Source organism: Silurus aristotelis (assembly GCF_946808225.1).
Source record: "Silurus aristotelis genome assembly, chromosome: 5".
NCBI classification, from domain to species: Eukaryota; Metazoa; Chordata; class Actinopteri; order Siluriformes; family Siluridae; genus Silurus; species Silurus aristotelis.
Genome location: NC_139578.1, coordinates 15,995,917 through 16,006,979, shown reverse-complemented (window position 1 = coordinate 16,006,979; position 11,063 = coordinate 15,995,917). Strand labels below are relative to the sequence as shown.

The 11,063-nt window shown below is 33.8% G+C and overlaps 1 protein-coding gene across 1 annotated transcript; it reads left to right on the top strand.

The window, feature by feature from the left end:
* The first annotated feature begins 1,420 nt into the window (after positions 1–1,420).
* myoz2a (myozenin 2a) lies at positions 1,421–8,745 on the top strand. The gene is made up of 7 exons (XM_083542432.1): positions 1,421–1,559; positions 2,408–2,495; positions 3,763–3,920; positions 4,515–4,659; positions 6,772–6,955; positions 7,314–7,933; positions 8,068–8,745. Exons 2-6 carry the CDS (start codon positions 2,414–2,416, stop codon positions 7,567–7,569), a joined length of 825 nt encoding a protein of 274 aa, XP_083398558.1. The 5' UTR covers positions 1,421–1,559; positions 2,408–2,413; the 3' UTR covers positions 7,570–7,933; positions 8,068–8,745.
* Positions 8,746–11,063: the final 2,318 nt, after the last annotated feature.

Genomic DNA, 11,063 nt, shown 5'->3' with positions numbered 1-11,063 from the left:
TCCTCACACTACAACAGCACATAACTTTAATAACACCCTTGTGATTGAATGAACACAAATCTCCACAACCACACTCTGAAATCTAGTGGAACATCTTCTCAAGAATGGAGGTTGTAATACAGTAAATGGTACCTAAATGTGGAATGAGAAGTTCAGAAAAAACATACTAATCTTATGGTCAGGTGTCCAGAAACTTTTGCAAGTATAATAAATAGGTGACAGAAATGCTGTATATAGGTGGAGATAGATGCCAATAATATTTATTTGCAGTGCAAAAAGTTGGAAAATTAAAATAACCAAGAACACAAACAAACAATAACCAATACCTGGAACATGGAAGGCAATAACCATGGAACAATAACCATGGAAGGCAAACATGAGATAATTAGTGAGGTGAACAGTAAGAAAAGTGATATTTAACAAAAATGTGAAACAGATGCAGAGATCATGTGATATGACGTGAGGGTTTAGTGGCTAACAGGAAACATAGACATTTAGCAGAATCTGGACACTCTGCGTTCAGTAAATCGAAATGAAAAATGAAGAATGGTTTGGATTATTCTAGTTTACTGTAATAACTCCTTACCATGAGTTCACTGATCACATTCTTTGTTTCTCTGTATCACAACTGTTCCATGAAAATACAATATAGTATTGCTAAAAATGTGGACACCTAACTATAACATGCATATGTGCACTGAACATCTGGGATGAATTTCAATGTGCCGCAGGTCTCTTTGCCCTACATCAGTACTTGACCTCACTAATGAATGGTCACACCCCCATAGTCAGGCTGCAATATTTAATAGGAAGCCTTTCCCAGCAATGACAGATATAAATAGTAAAGAAAATAGATGTTAAAAACATCTGTGCACATAATTTACATTAACATATAAGAAAAATAAAAAAATAAAAATTTTATATATATATATATATATATATATATATATATATATATATATATATATATATATATATATATATATATATATATATATACTCAAATAGTAACAATTGTATATTTTTGTATATGTTGTACTATTTATTTTACACACACACAGACACACATATGTGTGTGTGTGTGTGTGTGTGTGTGTGTGTGTGTGTGTGTGTGTGTGTGTGTGTGTGTGTGTGTGTGTGTGTCTGTAAAAAAAATAGTACAACATATTAAACAAAAATTAAACAAATGTTACTATTTGAGTGATTTGCACCACACAAATGTAATAAGTAAATAAATATATATAGATTTATAAGCGTTTTGTATTTCTTTATTAATTACTATAAAAAAACAGACAAGGTCTAGAGAACAATTACAGCAGGAACTGACATTACCTAGATTCATGAAACCTAAACATAGTATGTATGTCCTCATACTATATTTAACTACATACAGTGTAAGTCACCCGTTGAGACACCTCCCCCTTACCCCCATAATGCACTTGTCCAGACCACCTCAGTCCTTGGAAAAGCCGGGTCACATTACTCAGTCTGTTCTACTTTATATCCTCTGAAGGATCCATATACAACCAAAGTCACCTACAGACACCTCCAAAGCACAGGTAAGGCCCTCCTTGCTCAGATGTGCGTATTTATAGGCGTACATATGGAGAGAGCATTTGGATGAATCTGACTCTTGACCTACACTCATCAGTATCTGCTATACTGCACTTGTACTAATGTAGGGAAAAAAAAATTCAACTCATACACTGAAAACATCATTAATCATATCATAGATAATAAAGATAGTTTTATCATTTGTAATTAAATGCTACATTGTTTTCTGCTTTAGCCTTGCTGAACTTTCTGTAACTGTGATCAATCTAATGCTCCATCTTTTGCTTATGCGTATGTGTATGGTGTAATTCTGCTTAGGTTTATTTGTTGCATTTCCTACTTTGAACAGGGTTCCAGACCTAAAACAATTATTCTCTTTCTTTAAAATCTTCATAAAGCCATATTTCTCCTATTTCTGTTGGCATGGCATCCTTGGTCTGGGAAATCTCAACTTAAGTATGTTCAGACAGTCTTAGTTGGGGATATGGGATCATAATAGCAGTGTGGAAATGATACATAGAGACAGTGTTTCACTTCTCTTTAATTTAGAAACACTTCATCTGATTCACCAGCCAAGTGTAATGTTTAATGTTGAATGTTGTGTCTCTTTAGATATATTCAGGACCATTCAGGTTTATAGGCATTTTAAGTGAATGTCTGACACAGCGTTTTGTATTTGTATTTAATAGCTCAACATTTTTAAGGGATGGGCTAACTTTAATTTTTAACTACATACTGTAAATTACGTAAACAGGGTGTGAAAATAACCATTGTGAATTGTTTCAGTCTTTGATATAGAGAACATGGAATTATATAATAGTATATGCATGTAACTGCTTTTGTTTCTACACAGGACACAATGTCACAGCACTCTTTAATGACAGTAAGAGAGAGGAAAATGCAGGCAGCGGCCATTTGCAGAGAAATTCAAGGCACTGATGGTATGATCTTTCTTTAGCTATAAAGAGACACAAACAAATGCACTTTCATTTGTATTGCATATGTGGTCTAATGACCATAATTATGTGTGTGTGAAAAATAATGTGAAGCATAAACAGTGATTAAAATGTGTAAGCATTTTAACTTAGAATTATTAACATTTGTATAGGTACTAAATTAGCTATAATCATTCAAATAACATGTCATTCTGTATTTGATAATGTAATGCACAGTGCATTTATACCTACAGACAGCCGGCCCACCAGTTCATAAGGTTTATTTTTGTAAATCACTCTCTGCCACACCCTGGCTGGGCTGTAAATAATCCAATGAGATGTTTTTACAACTGAAAGTAACTAATACTTTTGTAGTTGTCCTTAGGAAGCACTATTTCGGGTCATGGAAAACTGGCAGCTGAGCGATTAAAGATCCTTACCAGCTGTGAAAGTATGCTAATGGTGTATATTTCACAAAGTTTGGTAGATCTATAACACCTCCGTAATTAGCCAGTGTTGCACTGGTCAGTATGGACTGGATAAATGAGACCAGGGCCTAAAAACAGGACCTCAGTGGGAAATGTAATGGTAGATCTCCTGTCAAAGGAAGCATGAGTGAGTAAATGATTGAGGCACAAATGTAATGATTGAATTGTCGTAAAAAAAAAAAAAAAAAACATTGAAAAGGTATGGGATAACTATTGTATATAATTGTTTACTTGTATATAATACAAATTGGTTTTATATATTTTTCAGTATAACTGCAAATGAATCTCATAACACGTGTGTATATATATATATATATATATATATATATATATATATATATATATATATATATATATATATATATATATATATTTATATATTTATTTATTTATTTATTTTTATTTTTATTTTAATTTACACTAAATATACACTAGACTTTTTTCTAGACTTTTTTCTAGACTTTTTCCTCTATTTGTTTGTGCCTCGACTCTCCAGGAAAGGCTTTCTTATAGATTTTGTAATGTGGCAAAGGAGATTTGTGCCCTTCAGAGTATAAAGATTAGGTTTAAATTGTGATAATGAAATGCACAATTAATCTATTTTATTTTATATAAACCAGAGTGCCTGTCAGAGTTTTTAGAGCTGTTTGTGGAAACCAGGCCTAGATTGGAATCGTGACATTGTCTTGATTTAAGTGATAACCCTGACTATTTCAAACTGTTTATAAGCTAATGCATTTTTACAGAATATGCACACCTAACATATGATTTGCTGATTTCCACAGAGATAGACCTGGGCCGAAAGGTGAACACACCTAAAGAAATCATGCTAGAAGAACTCTCTTTAGCTTCAAACAGGGGATCTCGGCTCTTCAAGATGCGCCAGAAACGCTCAGAGAAATACACATTTGATAGAATCCAGAATGTGTCTATTCGTATGAATGTAAGTGTGATTACTTAGGTAGAAAGTAAAATGCTACAATTAGTTAACAGATTCATATAATCAGTTTATGTCAGCAATAGAAAATGAAAGGGAGTTACTATGTTACTGTAAACTTCACAGATATTATTGGGTCACAAGCTACAGGTGATTTAGCAGTGTTGCATAATGATATTAATATGTACATGTGTTGAATAATTAGAGTATATACCTTTTTTTGTCCCAAATATTTTTTTTTTTAAAGATTGTCAATGATGAGCAACAGGTTAGAAAAGAATGAGTGATGGTGTTCAGCAGCAGTTAATCCAGGATTGCAGATAAAGTACAGACCTTCCAGATCAGATATTACAACATGGCTCTTTTTTAACCAATAGTGTGTAAAGCATTATACACTTTCTCTACAATTCTATTCTCTCTACTGTAATGTTCTTAACAATGCTTAGGGGAAAATGGAGCAAAATGATGCATCATGTACTCTAAGAATTTGAGATATAACGCACCTCCAAGCAACAATAACTTTAACAAAAGTACCTTTAAATTACAATCCCCTCATTCTTTTACACTGTCCAATGCTCCTCTCATTTATAATTCTTGCAGGATGGTGTGATTCCTCCTGCACCAGGTATTGAAAACACAGCTATGAAAACTGAAGTAAATGGTGTTGAAGTTGACCAAGCATCAAAAACTCCTCCAAACACCCCTGACTCACACAATATACACAATCCTGACTTTATAGCCCCAGGTTAGTGCTCATACAAATGCACAATTTTCAAAACTCCACTTTGTGGACCAACTGGAAGCCTATTAAATGTCCTTTTATATTTGATAATAAGGACAAAGGTCATTCTGCTTCTTCCTGACTGTTAGCATTCCTCTGTAATAGTCTAGAGCCTCACCAGGAAGTTTGTCAGGCATTTCCTGTATCTTTTAGGTTCTGACCCATTGCAGCAGCTGTCCTTGATCGCATTTCAGATTGAACAGATTTGTATCGCTTATATACACACTGATCTGGCTTTCTAAACCTAGGCTGTGCTTACTGGCTTTACTGTAATCCAATGTGCAGTTCTGTCAAATGTCACAAATGTAAATGTACAAGTATGTAATTTGCCAAATACCAAAATTTGCAACATCTGCTTGCACATCCTGTAAACCCACAATTTGATTCACTCTTTTAATCAGTAGCAGTATTGTAGAACATTCTGAAAATTACTGCTGAAAGAATCTCAGTTATCTGTAGCCTTTCTATCTTGACCCTGGTCAGGCCCTCAGGCCTCTGTGGGCCTGTTAAACTAAACAAGAATAGCACAAAGTGACAAAATAACATTGTTACATAAACTCTGTTTTGGACCAGATTTGAGGGGTGCTGTTGTGTTTTCTACTTTTTTTATAAAGAGGGCGACAGGAAAATTACTATGAAACAATGGACTAAATAATCTTTTGAATGTCAGGGACTTGAAATGTCAGTAAATTCAAATCCAGTAAAGAAGGATTAAAAATAAACTTAAAAAATAAAATTAAGTTAAGTAAAATTTTTAATAAAAAAATCATTCAAAATACTTTAATGATTGGCCTTCATAGTGAACCGAATTCATAAAGACCAACACCTGTTCAGTTGTGGAGGGATCTCACCAAAAAATATCATATAGTAATATGAAGGTTAAGTTTTACTACATGTATGTATGGAAAAAAAAGCAGTAATAGAAGAGAAATAAAAGATTAAATGTGGTTGAATGGCAACTGACGTTGGTGAAAATAAAAGCATTATACACAATGAACAGCATTAGACTGAAACTAGCCACTGTGAAATCAAACTGAAATCGTAAAGCAGTAACGCAGTAAAGTGGTAAAGTTGGAGTAAAACCCTTTTCCTGTCTACCCGTAGATCCCCCAATTTCTTGTCTGACCGAATGATGGCGACAAACCTAACCTTACATACTGTAGTCATTAAGTCTGCATGTTCATCTAAAAGAAGTTGGTCATTTTTTACTCCAATTAACTAACCTAATATACAGAAATTATACTGAGTCTACAAATAGTATAAATATATTTGATGAGCCTTCCTAATCCAATACTTCTCTCTGTAGAAAAACAGCTGGTCTGGTTCTTTAGTATATCCAGTACATCTAAGAAAAGTTCTGAAACAAATATCACAATATGTACATCAGTAACAGAACTGTAACAACTGAATATATATATGCTTTTAACACCTGCACACAACTAATTAAAACTAATTAGAAATTTTTTGGACAAATTTAATCCTAGTTAGTGTGTCAGTGTTGATTTACCTTGCAGAAATAAATGGCTGTTTGTCATTGTTAACTCAGGATAGATAAAAAAACATGAGCATAATTATCATGACACTATGCAAAGACAAAAGTAGCCAAAGTAGTCAAATGTGTACTTTAATAGTTTTTCCAGTCATTTTAAAATGTGGGTTTATCAGGTTTTTTTTCCATCAAGATAATCTAAACACAGTATTTCAATAAATAATAATAATAATAATAATAATAATAATAATAATAATAAATTATGCCTAAGACAAGTGAATAATGAGATCGTGCATAATAAATAGTTATTTTGATCTATATTTGATTGTAATTTATATCTGGTCTAATAAAAATATTTTTAAATGCCTCTTATTCCTAGTGATGATACTTTCACATAAAAGATTATCTTATTTCAAATAATTAACAAATATTAGGAAACGTTTTCCTCAGAAATACTCCATAAAGAAGGCTGCAGACATGGTGTCATTCATTTCTAATGAAAACATTGCAGGTCATATCTGACCTGTGACTGTTTCTCTGCTTGGGCTGTTCAGGATCATTTCTCACCTTTGATGTGTGTTATTCAGGTTATGGTGGTCCACTGAAGGATGTTCCAGCAGAGAAATTCAACCGCACAGCTGTTCCAAAGTCCTACCACTCTCCCTGGGAGCAGGCTCTCTTCAGTGATCCCTCTTTAGCTGATACGCTGCATTTACAATTGCCCGAATCTGAGCCTACACCTGAGATCCCACAGTACAAGAGCTTTAATCGGTGAGTAATGTTGTGAATAAAAGAAATATATTACTTATCTGTCTATCATATTAAATCCAGCTTTTTAACATGCATTAGGGGTATGGCAGAATCCAGGAATGTTTCTTTTTTGTAGAACAAATATATTTTCTGAGCCAAATGATGCAGCATGGAAATATTTAAACCATTTTCTAAAAGTATTTTTAGTACCTAATGTTTGACTGGGTAGAATACAATGTTCCACCACAAATTTATTCAAACCTGCATTTGACAGAAGAGGAATGTTTGAGTTTTTTTTTTATAGCAGATGTGTCATCAGACAGTAATTTTATTTAGTCATATTAGTTTCAGGAGCATTAACATGTAACCTGTTGCTTAGGATGGCAACTCCATTTGGTGGCTTTGGAAATGCCCCTAAAGCCCCAGTCAAGTCAGTTGAAGTTAACATTCTCCCAAGTGCCTCCAGTCTTCCACCCCCAGAAGTTGCAGCTGACCTCCCACTCTTGCGACCCTCCTTCAACAGGACAGCTCTAGGCTGGGTGACTGATAATGCCCCTCTGATCCATGCCTCTGCCTCCCTGGAGCCCAAATCATCCAGGCTGGCAATGTTTATCCCTGAATCTGACGAACTTTAAGTACTTACAATGCTAATGTGATAAATATAAAGTTATACTGACTTTCTATGTATAAGTCTTAGTTATTTTAAAGAAAACCATTGCTGTTATCACATAATTTCTGAATTATGTAATATAAGAGTTTTCCTTTCTATATATAAAGAAATATTTGTTTAATTACAGTATAATTTGAAGCTTGTCCCATAAAGTATTACTTATTCTATTCTATTCTATTTAAATGTAAGCCCTTGAAAGAAATCTTACATTAAGTGTAATATTTGACCACATGTTAAAATCATGTGAAAGTGATTTACAAATACATAATTCCCAATTAGCACATGGGAACAAACACATGTGAGTGACAAAAGTAAAAACAACACTTCATGTGTAAAATTATCATGTCACAGTAAACGAGTGTATATGTACAGTACTTGTAAAGGAAGATGCAGTGTGAAAAAGGCTAGTTGATTTATTTATTTTTTATTAAATCTAAAACTTCTGTAAGTGCTGCCATGACAGCAGAGGAATCATGTTCTTGCTGTCATGCAGCTGGGTGAATAGATGGCTCCAGGATGCACTATGGATAGAAGGCAAGGCAGTGAAGACAGTCTGATGCTCTGGGCAATGTTTTGATAGGAAACCTTTGTTCCTGGCTTTCATGTATATGCTACTTTTACATGATATTTGCATGATATAAGCAAGCTACTTGTTGCAGACCATATAATATTATTATTATTATTATTATTATTATTATTATTATTATTATTATTATTATTATTATTATTATTATTTACAAATAATAAAACACAAGGCATTTGTTCAGAATTGTGGCCTGTTTATACTGTGACTAGAAAAAAAAGTTAAAATGTACACAAGCATTTAATAGTTGTGTAATGGTGAATGGTTTTGATATGAACAACATACAGCTGCTCAAATTAGTTACACTGTACATCTTAAGTCAACATGTCTTTTCAAGGTTACAATCTCCAGACCTGACACACCATATCTGTTTTACTCAGAGGATGGGATAAGTGACATGTCTCTTGCCTTTTGGCTACACTGCTGTCTCTTTCATGCAGTCAGGCTGACAGTGGTGTTCAGTGCACTGTTCATTTTTTTCAGGACAATTAATGCAGATTTATATATTTGTGATTGTGTGATGTTGATTGTCAGTCTGTAAAAACAGTTTCTTTATGTTATTTGCAGTCATTTCTGAGTTTTTCTTTTTGATTTTACATTAACACTAGTTGCTGCATTTTAGTTTTTCTAGGTGGTTTAAGAGTAGCACCAGCTACTCTTAAGTTACTTTAAGCTTTATAAGTAAAATGGGCAAACCAGCATATTTCCTCATAAACCATTTCAATTTTGGAATTTTGCATTATACATTGCTATGAGTGCATGTCTATGTTAATATACATTCAAGTAAGACAGAGGCTTTAAAATGATATTAAATCTATCTGGGATTGATCTGCAGACTATGCTGTTTAGTTGATCTATAGATGCAATTGGGAAAATTTTAAAACATTTTTATTACATGTTAAACACATTGAACACCGGATTTAATTTAGTGCAGCTCGACGACATATCCGTCTCATGGGTGAACAAGTTCTTGCTGGATAGATGCCAACCAATTAGCCTGAGACTCCCTGCATTAAAGATAGTAGATTGCACATACATCTAACCAGACTACAAATAATCTTCTTTGAGCTGATGTGTGATTGATGCACAAACTCACACACACACACACACACACACACACACACACACACACACACACACACACACACACACACACACACAGACTACAACACATACGAGGCATGCTGATGCTGATCTAATTGCTAGCAATTGAAAGTTTGAGGTTGTGATGTCAGTTTTCAGCCTTATTCTAAAAAGCGGGCAAAATACAAGTGGTCTTATTATGTCTCATTATCTAAATAATTACTATAAAATAATTACTATAGAATATAATTAATGGTTAATAGAGATTTAGTAGGTAAAGAAATATTTATATGTATTGTTATATTTCATACTGTATCGTCATCATGTTTTTTATTATTATTATTTTCACCACTATGTTCAGCTGATGTAATCAGTGAACACTGTGTTCAGCTCCACTCACCACTCACATAAACACAAGGGTGGGGCAGAGGGGCAGAGGGGCATAAGTGTTAGTAATCTAGTACATCATGTATATAGTACAACATTTGTAATACAACATGCTGTGTACATTTTCTAAAAAGTCCCTCACTTACATATGATGAATTTATACTTTATTAATCAGCATGCTAAGAAATGTCCTTCAGAGCATATTTTTCATGGCTGGAATTTCATTGCCCTATGAAGACCTCAGCAAAGCATGACAAAAATAATTTGAAGGCTTTTTGGTCATCCACTACATCCTGATTCAATAAGCAAATGAAGATACTTAAAGGCCCACTCAGGCATGAAGTGTTTATTTGAGAGTCGCTAACTGAATGTGTTTGACACCAAGGTTTATTAGTTCTTTTGATTGGTCGTGCTAACTTTCAACACAGCTGTTCTTCCTTGAATATGATTCTCCACATATTCAGCAACAGATACAGAAGAAAATCTCTTTGGTATCTGTTCTATTGGTTTATGGTTAAATGGATTCATTTGGCACATAGTGATAGCAGGGTTTAGAGTAGTATAAATCATTCTAGTTCTGCTTGTGTTTTATAAGACTGTAATGTTGTTTTCTGTTAGTCGGGTTTTGACATTTAAATAAACACAGGGATTGTATGTTTATGTTTTATGTTAAATTCATACTAAGAACCCTGCCTCAGACTTATTTCAATACACTGCAAATCTAAATAGATGGGGGAGGGAGGTTGGGGGGGTATTTTTAATTATAGTTAATCCATAATATACTCTCTGAATGTAAAGCATGCACATTATCAACAAATGACCCAGGAACAAGTGGTCTTCAGGAGAAGCTTACAGTGCACTGTACATCCCAGACTGGATTCAGTCAAAGAGAAAATATGCAAGGTCAAAAGTTTGGTGCTGGGTTGCAGAGAACTTTGCATAGCAGCAGGGTATAATGTGTCAAATGTGACATGGAAAGCTTCCGCTTCAAAGCACTAACATTCTGAAGCTAATTTCAAATTATTTTATTGCGACATTCTACCCATTTCTTATTATAATATAGTTTTTGTTTTGTCCATTGAAAAGAGCTAAACAAAATTTCAATAATTGGTGCAATACTATACAACTTCTACATAATATCTTTAAATAGATTTTAGCAATATACACTGGAGAATAGAATACATTTACTATACTAAAATTTAATTCATGTTAAGAAGCCCAGACCTTTACTGAGTCATGGTCAAAATCCTTCCCTGTTTTGCAAATGGAATTGGGATCCTCCAGAGTCCAATTAATTCCTCAACAATGCCAACAAGTAAAATACAACCTGTTCTCCTGAGGCAGATGTATGTGAATGATATATGCAGCTGTTTCAGTTAGTTGAACCAGCACTGAACTATACATTC

Excerpts from the sequence above, each read along its gene's own strand:
- myoz2a (XM_083542432.1), top strand. The coding sequence starts at position 2,414 with ATGTCACAGCACTCTTTAATGACAGTAAGAGAGAGGAAAATGCAGGCA. Across the intron at positions 3,921-4,514 it reads ATGTGTCTATTCGTATGAAT|GATGGTGTGATTCCTCCTGC; the intron begins GTAAGTGTGATT and ends TAATTCTTGCAG. Across the intron at positions 4,660-6,771 it reads TCCTGACTTTATAGCCCCAG|GTTATGGTGGTCCACTGAAG; the intron begins GTTAGTGCTCAT and ends TGTGTTATTCAG.